Raw genomic sequence first — 24,820 nt, 5'->3', positions numbered from 1 at the left:
ACTGGGGAAACTGTCATCATATGCGCATGGCTACCGCTAACTTATTAAACCCCAGTGATATATTTTATTTTGATCTCTTTTAGTCGTCATTTGGACTAATCTTCCAAGAGTCCTTAAACATTAAAATACAATTTATAATACGTACACATTCTCACATAACACAATGTTACAAACAGACATAATACACATTGACCTGATAAATACTCAGTCTAAAAAGATATATTGATTCTTTATCTACCATAGTCCAGCACAACTTTCCTATGTATTATATTTAAATGATTTTAAAGTATTGTTTAGATTTATATATTGAAAGGTTTATGGTTTGCTCAGTTAAATTATTCAAATTCTTTATTGCTCTAAATCGAAATGTTCTTTTGCCTATTTCTCTTTTCTGTCTGGATAACGCATAGATGGTGGACAATCTATTCCTAGTATTCACTGAATGTCTGTCTCTTACCAACTGAATACCATTGTGAAGAGAGTTTGGCTGTTTTAAATGGTGTATATAATAAGCATTTTTTTTTTAATGATCTTGTTGATTGATGACCTACCAAGAGCATTGCGCATGACTACAACAGAAGAACCATATCTCCACCTTAAAACAATCCTTGCTGCTTTGTTCTGTGCAATCTGCAGCCTCCTAATTTCACTTGCTGATGCATTTCCCCAGACCACAGAACAGTAATTCACCTGACTATCAATTAATGCTTTAGTTATTTGCTTAAGAATCTTTCCTGGTAAATATTTAGCTATCCTTCTGATCAATCATGCGGTTTTAATATTTATTTTTACATAGATGAGTTATTTGAGACGACCATGATAAGCAGTTGTCTAGCTGCACTCCTAATAGTTTGGTTTCTGACACTTCCTCAATTTGTACTCCTCCCATACTTCATTGTATCCCATGCTGTGTTGGCCTTTTCCTAGTGGAAATGACCAACATACCTTCGGTTTTCTTGGTGTTGAAAACAAGTTTGTTCCCGGCAAACCCATTCCCTGATATTCTCCAAATCTCCTTGTAAAGCTTGCTGTACCTGTTGAACCGATTGTCTTGCTGTATAAATTGTAGTATCATCTGCAAATATAGTAGCTTGAGCTTCATATAAGGTATAAGGAAGGTCATGGTATATAAAGAAGTGGTCCAAGGCAGCTGCCCTGCGATATTACACAGTTTAAAGCATTAGGGGAAGAAAATGAACCATTGATATACAGTTGAAGTCGGAAGTTTACATACACCTTAGCCAAATACATTTAAACGCAGTTTTTCACAATTCCTGACATTTAATCGCAGTACAAATTCCCTGTCTTAGGTCAGTTAGGATCACCACTTTATTTGAAGAATGTGAAATGTCAGAATAATAGTAGATAATGATTTATTTCAGCTTTTATTTCTTTCATCACATTCCCAGTGGGTCAGAAGTTTACATATTCAATTAGTATTTGGTAGCATTGCCTTTAAATTGTTTAACTTGGGTCAAAAGTTTTGGGTAGCCTTCCACAAACTTCCCACAATAAGTTGGGTGAATTTTGGCTCATTCCTCCTGACAGAGCTGGTGTAACTGAGTCAGGTGTGTAGGCCTCCATGCTCGATTCAGTTCTGCCCACAAATTTTCCATAGGATTGAGGTCAGGGCTTTGTGATGGCCACTCCAATACCTTGACTTTGTTGTCCTTAAGCCATTTTGCCACAACTTTGGAAGTATGCTTGGGGTCATTGTCCATTTGGAAGACCCATTTGAGACCAAGCTTTAACTTTGTGACTGATGTCTTGAGATGTTGCTTCAATATATCCACATAATTTTCCTTCCTCATAATTCCATCTATTTTGTGAAGTGCACCAGTCCCTCCTGCAGCAAAGCACCCCACAACATGATGCTGCCACCCCTCTCCTTCACAGTTGGGATGGTGTTCTTTGGCTTGCAAGCCTCCCCCTTTCTCCTCCAAACATAACGATGGTCATTATGACCATTTTTGTTTCATCAGACCAGAGGACATTTCTCCAAAAAGTACACTCTAGTCTGGCTTTTTTAATGGCGGTTTTGGAGCAGTGGCTTCTTCCTTGCTGAGCGGCCTTTCAGGTTATGTCGATATAGGACTCGTTTTACTGTGGATATATACTTTCGTACCTGTTTCCTCCAACATTTTCACAAGGTCCTTTGCTGTTGTTCTGGGATTGATTTGCACTTTTCCAACCAAAGTACGTTCATCTCTAGGAGAAAGAACGTGTCTCCATCCTGAGCGGTATGACGGCTGCGTGGTCCCATGGTGTTTATACTTGCGTACTGTTGTTTGTACAGATGAACGTGGTACCTTCAGGCGTTTGGAAATTGCTCCCAAGGATGAACCAGACTTGGAGTTCTACAAAACAATTTCTGAGGTCTTGGCTGATTTCTTTTGATTTTCCCATGATGTCAAGCAAAGAGGCACTGAGTTTGAAGGTAGGCCTTGAAATACATCCACAGGAACACCTCCAATGGACTCAAATTATGTCAATTAGCCTATCAGAAGCTTCTAAAGCCATGACATCATTTTCTGGAATTTTCCAAGCTATTTAAAGGCACAGTCAACGTTCTCTATGTAAACTTCTGACACACTGGAATTGTGATACAGTGAATTAAAAGTGAAATAATCTGTCTGTAAACAATTGTTGGAAAATTTACTTGTGTCATGCACAAAGTAGATGTCCTAACCGACTTGCCAAAACCATAGTTTGTTAACAATACATTTGTGGAGTGGTTGAAAAACTAGTTTTAAATGACTCCAACCTAAGTGTATGTAAACTTCCAACTTGAACTGTAGGTGAACTGCTTCATGTCAGTTAGATATGACTTTACCCAATTCAATGCTACCTCCTTAAAACCATAATGCATTCATTTTGTCCAAATTATTTCACGATCCACTAAATCAAATGCTGCACTAAAATCTAAAAATAATACACCCACAAACCTGACATTATCCATAGCATTGAGCCACTGGTCAGTCATGTCAACCAATGCAGTGGTAGTGGAATGGTGTTTTCAATAAGCATACTGATTTCTGTAATCAGGTCATTCTTTTCCATGTACTCCCATATTTGTCTCCTCGCAATACCCTCCAATATCTTACTGAGTGAAGGGAGTAGACTAATTGGTCGACTTTCGGCAGGAGTAATGGGTTCTTTGCTGTCTTTCGGAATCGGACACAGTTTAGCATGGTTCAATACATTTGCAAACATCCCCTTTTCCAGTGACCAATTAAATATGTATTTCAGTGGAGCTGCAATCTGAGGAGCAGCATAGCGAAATAAAAAATAGTCCATAAGATCATAACATATAGATTTACCATCGGGTAATGACTTCAATAGGTTTAACACCTCCTCTACTGACACCATTTGTAGACTAAAAGAGTAGGTCTTGTTGCTCATAATATGATCATCAATCCATTGGACAATAGCTTGTTTTGAAGAATGTGTGTTTACATTATTGCTCAGTAAATACATTTTCTTTGTAAAAAAAAAAAGAATACAAAAAAAATAATTTAAATTAAAGAAATAATTAAAATAAAATAAAAATCGGCAATATCAGCTGGTTTTGTGATTTTTCTCCCGTTAACCTCCACACTAGATGGGCATGATGAGATAGATGCACCAAGTAAGCCATTAACTGTATTCCATACCTTTTTACAATCATTTTTACAATCAATAAAAGCGTTGTTGTAAAATAACGTTTTTTTCTTACGATTCAATTTAACTGCATAATTACGTTATGTGGCTCAGTTGGTAGAGCATGGTGTTTGCAACACCAGGGTTGTGGGTTTGATTCCCACGGTGGACCAGTACGGAAAAAAATGTATGAAATGTATGCATTCACTACTGTAAGTCGCTCTGGATAAGAGCGTCTGCTAAATGACTAAAATGTAATGTAAAATGTTCTATAATTCTGTTAATCAATTTCTAGTTCAGATTCGGCTGCTAAGACTTGTGCCAGATTTCTTTGAGGAAAAGCCTCACCCAGTTCAACATCAATCCATGGAGACAGACAAGCCCCAACTGTACTCTTTCTTACTGGGGCATGATGGTCCATTTCCTCAGTGAGCAAATCAATAAAACATTCTGTAGCGTGGTTTAAATCATCCTCTAGATAAATCAGCTCCCAGGGTACAGCAGCCAAAACCTTTTGAAATAGCTCATGATTAAATGTTTTAAAATGTCTCTTGACCACAATCCTTGGGGGTTTCTTTGGAACCTTGGTGTTCATGGTTATGGTCACAATATTATGGTCTGTCCAGCCCACTGGCATTGATCTGGCTTTTAAGCATTGCAAAGGTATATTACAGGAGATCAGATCAATGCACGTGTCTGAACGGTGACCCAACTTTGTTGATGATCAAATAGTATCATTAACCATTTGTTCAAACCACAGTTCTCAGCATATCATTAATTTAGTTCTATTCGAATGATTATGATCCTTCCAATTTATATTAAAATAAAGATAAATACATCTCTGTTGCATCTGTGGCCTGGTCAAACCCAGTGCATAAGTCATCCAGATAGGACACCTTAGAGCTAGGAGGTCTGTACACACATCCTACCATTATAGGTGCCTGGCGAGGCAGATGTACTTGAGCCCATAGTGCCTCTATTTGACATACCTTTTAAGAGGAGGGATGACCTTAATGTATGTGATTCTGAATGTACAGTGCTACACCCCCACCATTCCTATTCCTGTCTCTTCTCAGTAGACTATATCCATGGATGTTCATTTGCCCATCATTTACAGATGCATCTAAATGCGTTTTGGTCAAAGCCAAAATATGAATATTATTTATGTTGACCAAGTTAAAAACCTCATGTATTTTGTTAGGAAGGCTACATACATTAACCTGAGCTATATGCAGCCCTTTCCTTGTCAAGAGGAGATCAATAGAGCATGTATTCGTTGTAGTTGAAGTTGTCATGATACACTACAATACACAAACTCTGATTTGAACGTTGAATTAAAATAGCCAGGGAGTTACTCTAGAGTCCCGATACAGTTGCCCGTTGATGTAAAGTTTATCGATCACCATGGAGACTCGTTGATTCAGGCAACGCTTTTCCTTCATGATGGGATAAAAAAAAAATATCCTTTCATTGATCTTGGTGGGGAAATGATCATTCATTCCTAAATCAGTGTTTCTGAGTTCTCTGCCCCTGCTGTTCGTCATTTCCTTTCGCTTAAATTTGTAAAAACATGCAATAATAGCCCGTGGCCTATTCCCAGAGGCCTTACCTATTCTATGGACTCTGGAGAAAGTGACATTACGCACGACATCAATGGGCAGTTTCAGTTGAGTTGACATAAAGTCTCGGACAGTGTCCTCACAGCCTCTGCTGTTGTCATTCTCCGGTATCCCTGAAAATATTAGATTGTCCCGCATTGATCGACACTGTACATCAAGCAAGGTTTCTTTACATTGTTTGTTCTCCCTTTGAACCACCTCCACCTTGCTATGAATAGAGTCTACAGTACCTGTCAGCTCTGTGTTCTCTTTCCTTAGATCATCAATCTGACGTTAGCTGAATTCTAGACTGGCACATAATGCATTGATGTCCTCTTGTAGTATATCCAAGATATCAAGTTTGGCAAGCCGTTCATTGATGGATTTTAACAAGTCAACATCCAAAAACCTCTCTCCACACGCGCCCTGCCCTCTTGCTTGGGGATGGTTTGGTGCCATCGTTGATACCGCTCGGCCAACTTGGATTTGGTTCGTTTTGTTGATTAGGTTTGTTGTTCTTAACAATGCTTGAATCCTCCGAAACCAGCGACATGTTTCTTTGAGTTAGTAAGTATCTCATGTCAATGAATCGTTCAAGCTCTTCAATGGATTCTGAATCATCCAGCGTGTTAGCCGGCAGAGTAGAAAAACAAAAAAAACAACAACGTTAACTAGTCAGTATCTCCAACTCGATCTCATGGCAGTTTGTTTGTTGCAATGAGACTCGAAACCCTATATTTAACCCCCAAAACATTGGGAAACAATCTCTTAGAGGAGAACAAAACAAAATGGAGACCAATAGCAGAAATGATTTCTCACTGACTTTACTATGGATAGGCATAATCAATGCAGTGTGTGTATCTGATCATTTATTTAGAGAAGACGGGACACTGCTTATCCCTACTGAGGCGTGCAGCAGTGCTCTTCCACTCCAATCAAAACATTTTGTTCGAACAGGTGCACCACTCATTTGGTTATTGTTCTGTATTTGCCCTTTTCCTAGTATGCCAGGTTTTGGTTTCACAGCGAAGAGAAGCTGCTAACGCGAGGAGGCATAAGAAAGGCTCTTTTGTCTCGCAAATGTTCTAGAAAAACATCTGCACTCTCAGCTTCACATCTGTCAGGAATAAAGCCACTGTTTACCTTGCCTGTGTGTGTGCTTCAGTATTAAAATGTATGACTTTGCACAGTCTGCATTTAAAAGGGCAACCTGCCATAAGATAATGGCTCAATGGCATAGAAACAACAGTTAATTCATACAAGCGTACAGTCATTATACAGTAATGGTACAAAATTGCCATGGATCAATGTTGAATGAATTTGATTACTTTGTCAAATTCAGGCAGAAAGTATTTGCACACCAGCCACTACAAATATCCACTTTATTTTTCAGAACACTACAGTGCATTCAGAAAGTATTCAGACCCCTTGACTTTGTGTTACATTACAGCCTTATTCTAAAATTGATTAAATTGTTCCCCCCCCCCCCCCACCTCGTCAATCTACACACAATACCGCATAATGACAAAGCAAAAACTGGTTGTTAGAAATGTATGCAAATAAAAAACAGAAATATCACATTTACATAAGTATTCAGACACTTTACTCAGTACTTTTGTTGAAGCACCTTTGGCATCGATTACAGCCTTGAGTCTTCTTGGGTATGACGCTACAAGCTTGGCACACCTGTATTTGGGGAGTCTCTCCCATTCTTCTCTGCAGATTCTTTCAAGCTCTGTCAGGTTGGATGGGGAGCGTCGCTGCGCAGCTATTTTCAGGTCTCTCCAGAAATGTTCGATCGGGTTCAAGTCCGGTCTCTGGATGAGCCACTCAAGGACATTCAGAGACTTGTCCTGAAGCCACTCCTGTGCTGTCTTGGCTGTGGGCTTAGGGTCGTTGTCCTGTTGGCAGGTGAACCTTCGCCCCAGTCTGAGGTCCCGAGCGCTCTGGAGCAGGTTTCATCAAGGATCTCTCTGAACTTTGCTCTGTTCATCTATCCCTCGATCCTGACTAGTCTCCTAGTCCCTGTCGCTGAAAAACATCCCCACAGCATGATGCTGCCACCACCATGCTTCACCATAGGGATGGTGCCAGGTTTCCTCCAGATATGACGCTTTGCATTCAGTCCAAAGAGTTCAATCTTGGTTTCATCAGGCCAGAGAATCTTGTTTCTCATGGTTAGAGTCCTTTAGGTGCCTTTTGGCAAACTCCAAGCAGGCTGTCATGTGCCTTTTACTGTCATGTGCCACTTTTTAGGAGTGGCTTCCATCTGGCTACTCTACCATAAAGGCCTGATGGGTGGAGTGCTGCAGAGATGGTTATCCTTCTGGAAGGTTCTCCCATCTCCGCAAAGGAACTCTGGAGCTCTGTCAGTGACCATCAGGTTTTTGGTCAACTCCCTGACCAAGGCCCTTCTCCCTGGATGCTCAGATTGGCCGGGCGGCCAGCTCTAGGAAAACTTCTTCCATTTAAGATTGATGGTGGCCACTGTGTTCTTGGGGACCTTCAACGCTCCAGACAGTTTTTGGTACCCTTCCCCAGATATGTGCCTTGACACAATCCTGTCTCAGAGTTCTATGGACAATTCCTTCAACCTCGTGGCTTGGTTTTTGCTCTGACATGCACGTCAACTGTGGGACCTTATATAGACAGGTGTGTATCTTTCCAAATCATGTCCAATCAATTTAATTTACCACAGGTGGACTCCAATCAAGTTGTAGAAATATCTCAAGGATGATCAATGGAAACAGGATGCACCTGAGCTCAATTTTGAGTCTTATAGCAAAGGGTCTGAATACTTATGTAAATAAGGTATGTTTTAAAAAAAAATACATTTGCAAAAATGGAAGAAAAAAAACAGTTTTTGCTTTGTTATTATGCGTGTGTAGATTGATGAGGAAAAACATTCATTTAATACATTTTAGAATAAGGCTGTAAGGTAACAAAATGTGGAAAAAGTCAAGGGGTCTGAATACTTTCCGAATGCCCTGTATGCACTATTATAGCTGTATCACTTCATGAGCATGTATTTAAAGGGGTGATCTGGGATTGGTACATCCATTTTGGGACTTTTAAATCAAAATCAAATCAAATTCTATTGGTCACATACACATGGCTAGCAGATGCTATTGCAAGTGTAGCGAAATGCTTGTGCTTCTAGTTCCGACAGTGCAGCAATATCTAACAATTCCACAACAACTACCTAATACACACAAATCTAAGTAAAGGAATAAGAATATATACATATAAATATATGGATGATCAAATTTAAATGAAATAACAACTTATTGCAAATGTCAAATTTCTGTTACATTTACTTGAAATACGTATTTGAATGACTGAGTATTTTTTTCTTTGAATTACACTGGGCTGAACTACACTCCAATGTATTTTGTATTTTCAAAATACTGTAAGTTGTATACATTTTGTGGCCCTGCTTTTCCCCTGCATTGGTATCAAAAGTATTTTTTTTTGGTAACCGTTACTGAGAATGTTGTTGCTGTTCGGGCCAGCTACCTGCAAATGTATTTTTGTATATTAATTGAATACATTACAAAATACAGCCTAGAGTAATTCAAATGATAGAACACTTGGAAGTAATTAAAATATGTATTTCAAATACAAGTCTTTTGTAGTTTATTTTGATACATTGATCTTTATGGCATTTTGTATTTGTATTTTATAATTGTATTTTGTCATTTTTGCCCATCCCTGGATGAGACCATATGAGTTAGGCTATGGACTTTGGTCTGTTAAAGGGACAATCTGGGATTCAAACATCATCAAAGCGGTCACCGCCTTTTAAAGAGACAGGCGGCTTCAACTCAATCGCACACCAGTGCCTAGGCCAGAACAAATAAACTCAAACCTGTGCGGGTGTGTGTGTGCAACCTGTGCGTGAGTGAGTGTGTGCAACCTGTGCGTGAGTGAGTGTTTGTGTGTGGAAGACAATGCCCATAGGTCTCCTGGAGTAGTCCAGTAGTCTAGAGAGACAGAATGAGTGTGTGAATTGCTCCTGAGGGTTAAACAATGACAGAACTGATAAGACAGCTCATGAGAACTGGGTTGCGTATTCATGCAGTGTGTGTGTGTGTGTATGTGTATGTGGGTGGGTGAGTGTGTTCCCTTTTTACACCACTGCTTCCTGTTAAACAATCAACAGTAGAGCAATCAATGGTTCTTTCTTAAATGTTCTGCCGTGCATGCAGTAGTTGTTATAGAAATGGTGTGTTCGATTCATTTCAGTAAAATACTATACTATACCACACAGTGTATGCTTATACAGTAGGAAATAGAGGCAGACTGAAGCACAGTTTCATAAATAATAGAGAGAATCAATCAAAAGTAGTCCCTAGACTTAAGACTCAATGATACTTTACTCGGCAACTAAAGCAAAACACTACAGAATCTGACAGCACACTCCACTTCCCATAAAGCAAAGCTGCCGTCTCTCTACAAAGACACAATACATGATGCTGGGCTCATTGAAAGGGTTGTTGTGATTGTAATAACGGCAATAATACTCCTGTTTTGCATCCCAAAATGGCACTCTATTCCCTATATAGTGCCCATCTTTTAACCAGGACCCAATAGGGCTCTGGGCAAAAGTACACATGGAGACTCCTCTTGGCTAGATAGATAAAGCATCCAAGAGGACTAGGGAGGATAGGGTTCAGATGATCAGAAAGGATTTGGGGTTAGAACACATGAGGAATGAGGTCTTTGCGCGTTAGTTCCGTTACATCAGCAGGAAACCAACATGAGGAGAGCAGGCAACAGCCTTGTGGGAGAATAGCAGGAGATTTGAAGAAGAATGGGCAAGGAAAAGCCCCATGAATGTAGTTAAATTATTTCCGAAGAACTGCGCTAAAGCACACACAAGGCTCCCTCGATCCCCCCCCCCCAAAATTAGGCACGGAGAACAGAAGACCCCCATGAACAGAAGACCCCCATAAACAGATTAAGGAAGACGGGGAGGTTGGGGGGGGGTCATTCCTCTACGTAGATGCTGAGAGGGAGGGATAATAAGTAGGAGAGAAGTGGGTAGAGGAGGATAGGAGAGGAAGAGGTAGGGCCCCCATAGACGGTGTTATTTATACGTTAGACTGACTAGAATGGCCTATTCCGTACTGGAGCGGTTTCCGTGGGAATGGCTGGCATGTTGCACATAATTATACCCGTCGTAAATACTGTACTTTTATTTTTACAAAAGCACCACAGTAGGGATGGACTTAGAATTAGACCCTCTATATTCCTTTGCTCAGACAGGAATTAAAGATGCACTATGCAGAAATTGCTCCTCCATTTCCTGGTTTCTAAAATTATAATAGTTCGCCTAATTTCAGTTTATGTGACAAAAGAAGCAAGTATAGTGTAGAGAATCATTGTATCATCTAAACCGCTGTGAAATATATTTTCCATAAACAAAAACATTGTATTTGAAGCCGTTTAAAGCTGGTGAACAAAACCGAAAGTAAAGTACTCACCCTGGCATCGCCGTTGGTGGGTCTTGGGCCGTGACTGAAGGCTTGTGCGGGGTCCTTGTGGTACACCTTCAGGCAGGAGTGATCCGTGATATTCCTGTAGAGAGAAACATCCGAAGTTTGACGAGGTGCCCAGATTATATCACTATCGGACAGCGGTCTGTCTCTAGCTGCGAGACTCCTATACCGAGACATTGGTGTGTACTCTGACAAGGCTATGTCATACACAGTCCGTGGTCTGGTGTACTGACCGTACACTGGCTGAGACATCACGGTGCTGTGTCAAAGTGTCCAATTAGTCCAAATTTTCTAGTAGTGTTATGGTAAATAGTTTTCCTCTAATAAATAAAGCTCCTAAGTAAAGCTCTCTCTGTCTAGATGTGTTCTGAGTCAGCTAGTACTCCTGCGCTCTACCGTACCAGTCTGCGAGGAACGAACATGTGATAACTTTTACAGCCCTGATAAAAAAGATGACGGCTAGTCATAAAGTAAACATCCCACCACCGCAAGAACATTACAGATAGAGAACACTTGTTTTTCCATTTGAGCCTACAAAATTGAGTATAATTGCCCAGTGTGCCGAAAGCTTGTACTCTACAGAAATTAAAATATACTAAAATACAATATAGTCACTAAACAGCTTCTGTTTGCACTGTCAAATCATTCCCTGGGCAATCTGTATACAGTGCATTCGGAAAGTATTCAGACCCCTTGACTTTTTCCACATTTTGTTACTTTACAGCCATATTCTAATATGGATTCAATAGTTATTCTTCCCCCTCGTCAATCTACACACAATACCCCATGATGAAAAAGCGCACCCTTTACTCAGTACTTTGTTGAAGCACATTTGGCAGCGATTAGAGCCTTGAGTCTTCTTGGGTATGATGCTACAAGCTTGGCACACCTGTATTTAGGGAGTTTCTCCCATTCTTCTCTGCAGATCCTCTCAAGCTCTATCAGGTTGGATGGGGAGCGTCGCTGCACAGCTGTTTTCAGGTCTCTCCAGAGATGTTCGATTGGGTTCAAGTTCGGGCTCTGGCTGGGCCACTCAAGGACATGCAGATACTTGTCCCGAAGCCATTCTTGCATTGTCTCGGCTGTGTGCATAGGGTTTTTGTCCTGTTGGAAGTTGAACCTCTGCCCCAGTCTGAGGTCCTGAGCGCTCTGGAGCAAGTTTTCATCAAGCATATCTCTGAACTTTGCTCCGTTCATCTTTCCCTCGATCCTGACTAATCTCCCAGTCCCTGCCGCTGAAAAACATCCCCACAGCATGATGCTGCCACCACCATGCTTCATCTTAGGGATAGTGCCAGGTTTCCTACAGACGTGATGCATGACATTCAGGCCAAAGAGTTCAATCTTGGTTTCATCAGGCCAGAGAATCTTGTTTCTCATGGTCAGAGTCCTTTAGGTGCCTTTTGTCAAACTCCAAGCGGACTGTCATGTGCCTTTTACTGAGGAGTGGCTTCTGTCTGGCCACTCTACCATAAAGGCCTGATGGGTGGAGTGCTGCATAGATGGAAGTCCTTCTGGAAGGTTCTCCCATCTCCACAGAGGAACTCTGGAGCTCTGTCAGCGTGACCTTCGGGTTCTTGGTCACCTACCTTGGTCACCTCCCAAGGCCCTTCTCCCCCGAATGCTCAGTTTGGTTTGGCGGCCAGTCTTGGTGGTTCCAAACTTCTTCCATTTCAGAATGATGTAGGTCTCTGTGTTCTTGGGGACCTTCAATGCTGAAGACATTTTTGGTACCCTTCCCCAGATCTGTGCCTCGACCCAATCCTGTCTCGGAAAATTCCTTCGACCTCATGGCTTGGTTTTTGCTCTGACATGCACTGTCAACTGTGGGACCTTATATAGAAAAATGTGCGTCTTTCCAAATCATGTCCAATCAATTGAATTTACCACAGGTGGACTCCAATCAGGTTGTAGAAACATCTCAAGGATGCTCAATGGAAACAGGGTGCACCCAAGCTCAATTTCGAGTCTCGTAACGAAGGGTCTGAATACTTTTATAAATAAGGTACTTTTCGTTTTCTTTTTCGTTTTCATTCACAAAAGTTTCTAAAAACCTGTTTTCGCTTCATTATTATGGGGTATTGTGTGTAGATGAAAAATGTAATTGAATACATTTTAGAATAAGGTTGTAACGTAACAAAATGTGGAAAAAGTCAAGGGGTCTGAATACTTTCCAAATGCCCTGTGTATATATGGTTGGACTTTATGAAGTGTTGTCTCCCATAAACACACCCATAATACCAGGAAGTGGGTGATTGGTGACGTGTGTGTGTGGGGATGACTGTGAGGGCAAGAAACCCTGGTCAGTGTTGTCTTACAGAATCTCACTGGTGTTTGTTTTCCTCTCTGTGTTAAAAGAAAGGCAGGCTAATGCTAATGCTACATGTGCCTATGCAAAGAGACACTTAACATGCGTCCCAAATGGCACCCTATTCCCTACATAGTGTATTACTTTTTACCAGAGTTCCTTTGTGCCCTGGTCAAAAGTAGTGCATCAAATAGGGAATATGGTGCCATTTGGGATGCATAATAAGTGTCTCTCTGCACAGACTGTGGCCACCTTTGATACAGCTCTCTCACTCACTTTAAATCTGTGGCTCTGGAAGAAACAAGACTGTTTATGGGTTCCTGTCCAATCCTTCTGTCCTGCCAACTGAGCAGGAAGGACACGTGTAAAAACACATGAAGTCGCCCACAATAGAACTTTCCACTTTCCATCACGTGGGACAAAATTTGAGAAAGTAGAGGCTCTAAAACTATGCTCACGACCCAAAATGGCACCCTAATGTCTATGTAGTGCACTACGTTTGACCCGGGCCCATAGGCAAACCCAAAGTAGTGCACTAGATAAGGATTAGGGTGTCATTTGGGACTGTGTTGTTTGGGTTTGTTTAGGTGTTGGTGGAACTAAAGCGTCCACTACAGTAGGGCTCCACATCCTGAGGCCTTTTATCCACACAGCTATTGGGTTGACTGGGACGTGGAGAGGGTCACTTCCTGTGTTGCGTAAGTTGAGCTCATTAGACAGGAAGAGCCTAAGGAGGAGAGAGAGGAAGGCTGCTGGGTAACCCTGAGGACCTTACAGGGGTGAGACTGAGACATAGGGAAGAAAGAGCAGGTAATTTGGTGTTATCTAACCCAGTTTGGGAAAATAGAGACATAACACACACACACACACACACACAAACACACATTTACCTGACGTCAGTAAGCTCGTAGTACATGTTCCTCATGTCATCTTTGACATAGACGGCCACACTGGGAGACTCCAACATCTTCATGGTGAGCTGCTGGGGGAAGGCACTCACAAACAGAGCCCTGATGGTGTCGCCACTGGTGATCTCATTGGGCATCCGGATCTGCTTGGTCTCCTCTCCGTACTGCAGGTACAGCACGCCTGGGAAGTAGAGAGGAAGGAGAGAGAGTTACCAAAGAGTTAATGATTGGTTGATGATGATCTGGTGGCTGTTAACCATGTACAGGAACATGACATCAGTCTTACGGGCCACGATTCTAAGTAGTGCACTATATTGTGAATAGGGTGCCATTTGGGATGCATACTTTGTGTACTGTGGGGCCACATGAGTTGTACGCAGTCGGACATACAGCACAAACACTATATCTTCAGTGTATTTCCACTGACTTAAAGACCAGATGGTTCCGGTAGTATAATAAAGATCCTATAGGCTCCATTAAAGAGAGAGAGGATCCAGGAAATAAAGTGCTGAGCCCCTCTAGGGTACATACATCTCCGGCTCTATAGTTAATAGTAGGGGTTCCTTGAACTAACTCGCTCTTTCCCTGGTGTACTGTTATGTTAGCAGTTAGCCACTAGCTTTTCATTATGATGAAAGACCTTGCAGATGATCCTAATGCCACGTGTGTTATTTGATGACTGGTCATGCGACGCAAATGGAACACTATTCCCTTGATAGTGCACTACTTTTGACCAGGGCCTACGGGGAATAGGGTGCCATTTGGGACACACACTGGGCTTCATATTCTATTTCACATGCAGCATTTGTAACATTCCCTAAAAACCAAACTTTATTAGCTCCGGAGACTTTAGACAGCTCCATTCTAAGATAGAGTCGGATTGCAGGACTGTATGTAGTTGCTGATTGTCTGGTTTCACTCTTAAATCAGAACCAAATGGCGTGGCTGCACAGCAAATGGACAGAGAAGAATAGACTTTGTATGTTTGACGAATAGCACACTAGGAACTAAATTTGAGCTAGATTGCTACAGCAGGAAAATAATCCTTCAGCAACAGGAAATGTACATTATTATGTGGATTATAATTAATTGACATTTCTGTAGTGGTTGATACATATTCTGGGAAAATCAAGTCTGGAATTTCAAAGTGAAAATTACAAACTTCAGAAGCCTTTTGAAACCTCAAATACACTACAAGTTTGACATTTTCTGCATTGCAGGAAAGTTCTCTTGCAACAGGGTGATGAAATTAAGACCGTATTCCCAATATAGTGCACTACTCTTGAGCAGAGCCCTATGGACTCCGATGAAAAGTAGCTCACTACATAAGGAATGAGGTGCCATTTGGGATGCAGCCTTAGTTTCTAGAGCTTGCAAGGCTTTACCACAGTCAGATCCTATTCAACACTCTACTCTAACGCTTCTCCAAATGGACCCAAATCACCTTAAATTACATTCACTTCAAATGCAGAATAAAGAGAGTTCTTTAAAATTGCCATGCTCCCTCGCTTCTACAATATAAAACGCAGTACAGCAACAAATATCTAAAAGTTCTTCCAAAACAACTACTACTATACTGTAGTATAAGCACAATGTTGCACTTCTACATATAAAGCTATATGTAACATCGAGAGAATACAGAAACTCACTTGAATAGAGTAATTCCTAATGTAGATGTCAGCGACCATAGCTCCAATGTTATGTTAAGGAGTCCTCTGACTGAAGGCACTACTCCTACTGGCACAGGGCTCTTAAGGAAGACCAGATGTCTCTGGGGACACGACTGTGGGTATGTGTGTGTGGGAGGCTACGGGGTGAAGTTTGCCCTAGGTTCAGATCTAGGATCAGCTTACCCTCGCTCAATTCTAGCCTTAACCATTAGTGGGGAAAATGCCTAACTTGCCTAAGATCAGTGTTTAGGGGCAACTTTCACCCTACTCCGTATGGGACGGCCACCAGAGGAATGCTGGGTAATGTGCCCTTCATCACCCCATAACCCTTGCTGCTAGCATAACGCTTTCTCGTGCGGTGTCCGCAAATGTCTGCATTTCAACCTAAGCAAGAGGCCTCTTTTGGCACAGAACAGCGTGCAAAATGACTTCTATTAATTTTCACGCTGGTCAAAGTGGTGTGGTACCCGAATGTAAACAACACATTCAGAGGCACTCAAAATGAATGAAATGACAAATACTCAACCTAAAGTCACTTCAAACTAAGACGTGTCCTTTGCTTACGTTTTCAAAGAACATTTTAAGAAGCAAAATCCTGAGAGGCTGACTTTGTGATTATGATTGTGATTAGCACTCTCTCGGTTTAGGCCTCCCTGTGGCTCAGTTGGTAGAGCATGGTGTTTGCAATGGTGTTTGCAACGCCAGGGTTGTGGGTTCGATTCCCACGGGGGTCAATATATGAAATGAATTGAAATCTATGCATTCACTACTGTAAGTCACTCTGGATAAGAGCGTCTGCTAAAATGACTAAAATGTTTTTAAAAAAAACAGAAGAAAAAAAAAGAAGGTCAGCAAAGTTAAATGACTGGCTCTTAGAAGAACCACCGTGACATTACTAGAGCTATGCTACAGCCTATTAATGCAACTATTTCCACCCAACTGAAGGCGTTTTTCATACTGATGCAAATTAAGTGCCCTCTGTCTTGATAGCAAAACACCAGTTCTAATCCTGTCAATACCCATACGAAAAAGAAAAATACATTTCATTTTAACGTCACATAAAATTATTTTCTAAAATTCATGTAATGCCTTAAAATGTATTCCAGAGATGCATGTACATACATTTGCATCTTTTCTCAAGTGCATGCAATGCCTGACCAATATTCCAGAAATGCATAGCTATGACATCTACAGGGGGGGGTCAAAGTGAACCTTATTCATTATTTTTACATTTTATTTTACTTTACAGGCCATTTTGAGCCTGTAATTGAACCCACAAATGCTGATGCTCCAGATACTGAACTAGTATAAAGAAGGCCAGTTTTATTGCTTCTTTAATAAACATAACCGTTTTCAGCTGTGCTAACATAAATGCAAAAGGGTTTTCTATAATGATCAATTAGCCTTTTAAAATGATAAACTTGGATTAGCTAACACAACGTGCCATTGGAACACAGGAATGATGGTTGCTGATAATGGGCCTCTGGACGCTTATGTAGATATTCCATAAAAAAATCAGCCGTTTCTAGCTACAATAGTCATTTACAACATTAACAATGTATTTCTGATCAATTTGATGTTATTTTAATAGACAAAAAAAATGTGCTGCTCTTTCAAAAACAAGGGAATTTCTAAGTAACCCCAAACTTTTGAACGGTAGTGTATACTGAACAAAACGCAACATGCAACAATTTCAAACTGAGTTACAGTTCATATAAGGAAATAAGGAAATCAGTCAATTGAAATAAATACATTAGGCCCTAATCTATGGATTTCACATGACTGGACAGGGGTGCAACCACGGGTGGGCTTAGGAGGGCTTATTTTTCACCACAAAAGTGCTTTAAAAAACAGATAGAAATACTCCTTGAGCATCACGTTTTGTTGAAAAATTGATGGTTCAGGAAAGAATCTGTCTTTTTAATGCTGGTAACCCATTGTATAAAAGCAATAATATACTCGAGTCCATGTGTTTTGACATTTTTACCATGGTCTACGCCACTCGGTTTCGCCACTCGTGCTTTTAATATGCCCAATGATTGCTCAACAATTCAAGTGCATAGGCAAAGGTAGACAGGCTTCAGCGTGTCACACTTTATTCATCGTTAGAACCTTCATAGGGCGCATCATTCAATCTCAGAGCTGTTTCCTAAAACCATCGTTATTAACGTTGCACTAGAACATTTGTGTAATCTAACGCCTGCCTCAGACCACTTGTAGAACAGCTAAGTGTGCCCACTTTATACACAGAACATAGAATCACACGGTTTATCCGTCTCTCTGTGACCACCAATAACTTCCGAACAAAGTTGAATTCAAATACAATGTTGCCAACGCCTTTGTAATTGATTTTTTAAAAAGCGACGTATAGGCCTATTTCAATCATATTTAAATATATTTCATGTTCAATCGAGTTGTATTTTGTTGTATTAGGCTGCTGTCTGTAATTTGTCTATATATTTCATGATGTCTAGTCTATCCAGGCTGTATCACTACCGGCCGTGATTGGGAGTCCCATCAATTTGCCCAGCATCGTCCGGGTTTGGCCGGTGTAGGCCGTCATTGTAAATAAGAATTTGTTCTTAACCGACTTGCCTAGTTAAATAAAAAAAATTAAAAAGTGCTCAATGATGTGAAAAAATCAGTGATTTTGTGCATTTTTATTAGGTAAGCATTAGAACAGTTATTCCAAAACCTGGGGTACACGCAATGCCGTCGGGGGTATGCCAAAGAAAAATGCGATTCACATTAAAAAAAAAAGACTAATCATTTTTGTTCACATTTTAAAACAGTGCATTTATATTTTCCAACGGGGCTATACATTTGGGGAGAGTTTTTTTCCCCTCGCCTGAGTAGCCTCGTTTCACTGGCAAAAATGTTATTAAACCATCTAGTTTTGGACTCTACAGTGAAAATGGTTAACTTTGTTAAAGCAAGGCCCCTGAACTCTTGTGTATTTTCTGCACTATGCAATGATATGAGCAGAGACCATGTAACGCTTTTACAACATACAGAAGTGCGCTGGTTATCAAGGGGCAAAGTATTGACATGTTTTTTGAACTGAGAGACCAGCTTAAAGTTCTTCACTGACCATCATTTTCACTTGTCTGACCGCTTGCATGATGACGGTGTTTCTCACACGACTGGCCTATCTGGGTGATGTTTTTTCTTACCTGAATGATCTGAATCTAGGATTACAGGGACACTCCGCATTATATTCAATGTGCGGGACAAAATTGAGGCTATGATTAAGAAGTTGGAGCGCTTCTCTGTCTGCATTAACAAGGACAACACACAGGTCTTTCCATCATTGTATGATTTTTTGTGTGCAAATGAACTCAAGCTTACGGACAATGTCAAATGTGATAGTGCGCAATTACGCAGGTACTTTCCCAAAACGGACGACACAAACAACTGGATTCGTTATCCCTTTCATGCCTTGCATCCAGTCCACTTACCGATATCTGAACAAGAGAGCCTCATCGAAATTGCAACAAGCGGTACTGTGAAAATTTTATTTAATCACTGCCAGATTTCTGGATTGGGCTGCGCTCATAGTATCCTGCCTTGGCAAATCGCGCTGTTAAGACACTGATGCCCTTTGCAACCACACACCAATGTGAGAGTGGATTCTCAGCCCTCACAAGCATGAAAGCTAAATACAAGCACAGACTGCGTGTGGAAAATGATTTAACCTGTTATGGATAAGGGGCAGTATTTTCACGGCCAGATAAAAAAACGTACCCGATTTAATCTGATTATTACTCCTGCCCAGAAACTAGAATATGCATATAATTATTAGCTTTGGATAGAAAACACTCCAAAGTTTCTAAAACTGTTTGAATGGTGTCTGTGAGTATAACAGAACTCATTTGGCAGGCCAAAACCTGAGAAGATTCCAAACAGGAAGCGCCCTCTCTGACCATTTATTGGCCTTCTTGATCATCTCTATCCAAAACAGGGGATCTCTGCTGTAACGTGACACTTCCTACGGCTCCCATAGGCTCTCAGAAGGCGGCAAAAAGCTGAATGGTGGCTTTGCAGGCCCTGGCTGAAAAACATTAGCGCATTTAGATAGTGGTCGATCAGAGAACAGAGACTGGAGGCGCGTGCACAAGGCGACACCATGTTTTTATTCTTTCGTCTTTGAACGAAAACAACGACTCCCGGTCGGAATATTATCGCTTTTTTACGAGAAAAATAGCATAAAAATGTATTTTAAACAGCGGTTGACATGCTTCGAAGTACGGTAATGGAATATTTAGAAATTTTTTGTCACGAAACGCGTCGGGCGCGTAACCCTTCGTCACCCTTGGATAGTGTCTTGAACGCACAAACAAAACGCCGCTATTTGGATATAACTATGGATTATTTTGAACCAAACCAACATTTGTTATTGAAGTAGAAGTCCCGGGAGTGCATTCTGACGAAGAACAACAAAGGTAATCCAATTTTACTCATAGTAAATCTGAGTTTGGTGAGGGTCAAACTTGGTGGGTGTCAAAATAGCTAGCCTGTGATGGCGAGCTATCTACTCAGAATATTGCAAAATGTGCTTTCACCGAAAAGCTATTTTAAAATCGGACACCTCGATTGCATAAAGGAGTTCTGTATCTATAATTCTTAAAATAATTATGTTTTTTGTGAACGTTTATCGTGAGTAATTTAGTAAATTCACCGGAAGTGTTCGGTGGGAATGCTAGTTCTGAACGTCACATGCTAATGTAAAAAGCTGTTTTTTGATATAAATATGAACTTGATTGAACAAAACATGCATGTATTGTATAACATAATGTCCTAGGCGTGTCATCTGATGAAGATCATCAAAGGTTAGTGCTGCATTTAGCTGTGGTTTTGTTTTTTGTGACATTATATGCTAGCTTGAAAAATGGGTGTCTGATTATTTCTGGCTGGGTACTCTGCTGACATAATCTAATGTTTTGCTTTCGCTGTAAAGCCTTTTTGAAATCGGACAGTGTGGTTAGATAAAGGAGAGTCTTGTCTTTAAAATGGTGTAAAATAGTCATATGTTTGAAAAATTGAAGTTTTTGGATTTTTGAGGAATTTGTAATTCGCGCCACGCCTATCATTGGATATTGGAGCAGGTGTTCCGCTAGCGGAATGTCTAGATGTAAGAGGTTTTAAGCCTGAGATTCTCTCCAATACAACCCAACATTGCAGAGTTATGTGCATCCTTTCAAGCACACCCTTCTCATTAACCTGTGGGGAGTTATTCACAATTTTTGATTAACAAATAAGATTTTATATGTTAGATGGTTAAATAAAGAGCATAATTATTGATTTTTATTATATTATTATTTGTGCCCTGGTCCTATAAGAGCTCTTTGTCACTTCCCACGAGCCGAGTTGTGACAAAAATTGTTATGTTTAATAAATGTATCAACATGAGAGTGCGCTGACCCTGGTGCTAGAGGGGGTACGCAGCTGGAGGTTGAATGTTTGAAGGGGTACAGGACTATAAAACGTTTGGGAACCACTGCATTAGAAGAATAAGCCGCCTCAATATTTTCAGTGGTAAATCTCTCGAGGAGCTGATCCGACGTCAGTATTGTTAATTATTTCCCATTTTAAGGAAATATTTTAATGGAGAAAGCTGATCCGAGAGCAGCGCATCCTTTCTTTCGATCTCATCAGTATTGACACATGCTCCAACGACGCGCTTATCTGAGCGGTGTTTTGGGAAACGTATGTTACATCTTCGGCCTTTGTAAGAAATATGCATCGTTAAAAACACCTGTAAGCCTAAGTTCCATCGCTATCAGGAAACCGGGCCCTGATCTGTTGCATCAGCCTCATTGCTTTTTAACGTTTTTTTTTGTTATGTACTGGTTCTATGAATTTGGGATCCATCTTCCCACAACAAGAGTCTGTTTGGAATAGGCTATTTCTTTCTCGCACTAATGACAAGCTGACCAACAGAATAGGTAAACTTTCGTACCATGGGGGATAGTAGAATGACATAGGCTAGTGATCTTGCTGTTCGTTACTCGTCTTGTCTTCTGAGGAAAAGTAAAAAAAATTCTTCAAAGTGCACATTGGAATTCGGTAAGAAGGACGCACGCTGTTGCATCCTCGGGTTGCATGTTCCGGTAAGATGAATAACCATAATCTAAATGTGAATTCTGTCATTCTGAGCACCGTGGGTGGACACCCTAACCAGGTTAAGCACCCTATACATGTGGGTCCATTACATTTCTCAAATGTCTGGTAAATTAAAATGCTGCCGGTCAAATGTTCAGAAACCCTGGTAAGTGTGTGTGTGTGTTTTCTTTCTAAAGAGATCCAGGCTTGGTTATGCAAGCTGTGCCTATCTGTGTGTGTGTGTGTGTGTGTGTGTGTGTGTGTGTGTGTGTGTGTGTGTGTGTGGTGTGTGTGTGTGTGTGTGTGTGTGTGTGTGTGTGTGTGTGTGTGTGTGTGTGTGAAGCAGTTCATGTTGTGGTCCCCTACCTAGCGAGCGGTCCCTGGTCTGGTTGGTGGAGCGCACTACGGGCAGGCTGGCGCGGGAGCGGCTGCCTCTGGTGAAGGTGGTGGGGGCATCAGCCTCTGACATGGTGTCCAGAGACTCCAGGGAGGCCAGGGAGAGGTGCTCAGCCTGGTCCCCTACACTGGAGCTGCTAAGGCCGTGTTTAGGGCTTCTGCTCTAGAGGGGAGAAGAGGAGAAAGAGGTTCAACAAGAGGGGATCACGATACACAGGAGAAGGGCTAAAAAAATTCCGGTAACTTTCCCAAAATGCATTCTGGGAAGGTTACTGGAATTTTGAAACCCTACAAAAGAAGCTTACACAAACTGAAACACAATTTCCCAGTGCCATTATGTGACATTCTAGTCATGCATTCCAGTCTATTTGGGTGTCAATTGTTTGTATCAGTGCAGACACACAGACCGACACTGCCTGTTATAGGTTGTCACACAAGCACACACACACACCATGATTTTCCATGTCACAGTTGCTAAAAATGGAAGAGGGGGCAGTAATTTGGTCATGCTGGGTATCCCCCTCAGTCCATTGACTAATGTGGAGCAGGCAGTGATTTTGGCAGGAGTATACAGATAAGGTGAGGTGAGGCAAACATGACACACCCCACTATATTTCACACAAGCACACACACACTATGATTTTCCATGTCGCAGTTGCAAAAAAAACTAAATGGTCCCTAGGCCTTATCACGAAATAGTAATACGTTTCTCTTTTGACAAGCGTCACACAACTTGAGAAGTGAAGAGTTAAACACACACACAAACACCCATGCTTTTCTCGCTTGTGGTGCAGGTAGTTACAGCCTTCCGGTCAGAGAGATTTTTCAAGCTTTGCACAACAACCAAGGGAAAAGGTGTAGCGAGGCTGATTAAAGCCACTAATGAGTTCACCAGGCAGGCAGTCCTGTGGGCCTGGCAGAGTGTTAAAGGCTGTGGAGCTCATTGAGAAGCCTGGTAGTATTGTAAGGTTATCTGTGCCAGGGTGACAGTTTGACTAACATTGAGAGGTCAGCACACAGAGAGCCCTTTATCAAGCTAACCGTTCCTTCGGACACACCCAGGTGCACACACAATGACAATTTTGACATAAATAGCTTCTCCTTTTCCGTTTATTGAGAAGTCATTGAAAATAGACACCCTTTTTTTTCAATCATTGAATTGGAATTTCAGTTTACTTCCTGAATTGACTGCCTTCAATTCAAATTGATCCCAACCCTGACAGACAGGTTAGCTGGGATGCAGACAGTCACACGCCCAATCATGATGCAGATAAGATAAAAATCAGACTAACTGTGTGGAGAAATTGGATTTTCAGCAAGTACCTCTGAATGTCAAGCTCAGAATGGAGAGAAGACAACATGCCCTGTAAGGACTGATGGAAGAGAGAGAGAGAGAGAAGACGTGGGGAAAGGGAGAGGTGTGACAGATGTCAAGAAACATGTCAAGAAAACAAGACAGCAATTTCAATAGAACTGTGTGAGATAAAAATAAAATAAAATGTTGAGATTATACTGTACTGTACCGTATCTGCTTTCCAATAGATCCAACAAACTATAGTCTACTAATCCTTTGCTATAAATAGCTGTATGATTGTTTTTATAGTCATCGCCCTCCACACCATCGCCCTCATTATTATCCAGACTAGCTCTGTGCCGAGTCATCTCGCATGACATTGTTGAGTGGATGAGACATGTCACCTTCAGTGTCATCACGACAGGAGTGACCCGTCACCTGACATTGTAGCAGCATCCTCTGGGCATAGCTGGGTCTGCATCCCAAATGGCAGCCTATTCCCATACGGCCCTGGTCAAAAGTAGTGCACTATATATGGGAATAGGCAGCCATTTGGGACGCAGGCCTGATGACCCGAGCACTACAACTCTATTGTGTAGAGAGTGGAAAGGTAAGGTCTTTTGTATGCATGGCCCATGATGGGACAGTCACATGGAGGGCCAAGTTCAGTTGATGTGTCATCCGAAACCAAGGAGCCTGTTCGGTAATTTGAACTGAATTGGAATTATTTATGAGTGAAAAGTAATTATTCATGAGTGTAACCAATTATGTTGAGGTAGATACAGTACCAGGCTACTCTGAAAACCTGGCAGTGTTAAATACATAGTCACATGTGGTAGAATACATACTGAGCAAGATGGAGACGCTCGAGACAATCGAGGTTCTTCAGTGTGATTGTATTATGTGGACAAAATGTCAAATAGACCTACCACCTCCCTGCGGATGGTGGTAATAAAGTTTACACATCAACACCAAAAATGAGGTGGTGTCTATTGGATGAGCTTAGCAAGTTATGCTCCTTCTCTCTCTTTCACACATGCGCACACGCATGCACACATACAGACACACACACACCCTCCCTCCCTTTCTCTCTCTCTTTCTCTCTGACAGGCACTCCATTTGGCACCCCTCTATCACATAAAAGCCACTTCCTATCCCCTGAAACCACCTAAATTACACATATCACCCTGTGTGGTTTAGTTAGCTATGACAGTCAATGGTAACTATAGAGCACCTATTATTTCAGCACTGAGTAGGCTATCATATCATTCTATGTAGGTCACTTACAACAGACGTGATGAGTTAACATGTGGCACTGAGAAGTGAACATGTTTGATACAGTTACAGTAAAAGTGATACAAAATAGAAAAAAAACAGCTTGAAGGACTTCAGTACACAAGATGA

The 24,820-nt window shown here is 41.2% G+C and overlaps 1 protein-coding gene across 21 annotated transcripts in view; it reads right to left on the bottom strand.

Moving 5' to 3' along the window:
* LOC106578639 (sickle tail protein homolog) overlaps nucleotides 1–24,820 on the bottom strand; it is a 204,755-nt gene that overhangs the window by 32,827 nt on the left and 147,108 nt on the right. For 12 of the 21 annotated variants that reach the window (XM_014157659.3, XM_014157653.3, XM_014157648.3 and 9 more), the window contains 4 exons: nucleotides 23,415–23,495; nucleotides 22,093–22,285; nucleotides 13,937–14,135; nucleotides 10,724–10,817 (listed from right to left, as the gene is read on the bottom strand). In XM_014157659.3, the coding sequence (XP_014013134.3) occupies nucleotides 10,724–10,817; nucleotides 13,937–14,135; nucleotides 22,093–22,285; nucleotides 23,415–23,495 (567 nt within the window). Of the gene's footprint in view, nucleotides 1–10,723; nucleotides 10,818–13,936; nucleotides 14,136–22,092; nucleotides 22,286–23,414; nucleotides 23,496–24,820 lie in introns of those variants that run through there. The other 9 variants (XM_014157651.3, XM_014157652.3, XM_014157660.3 and 6 more) reach the window with 2 other exon arrangements.

Source organism: Salmo salar, chromosome 19 (genome assembly GCF_965601325.2).
Source record: "Salmo salar chromosome 19, fSalSal1, whole genome shotgun sequence".
Lineage (NCBI taxonomy): Eukaryota > Metazoa > Chordata > Actinopteri > Salmoniformes > Salmonidae > Salmo > Salmo salar.
This window is presented reverse-complemented; position numbering and strand designations above follow the sequence as displayed.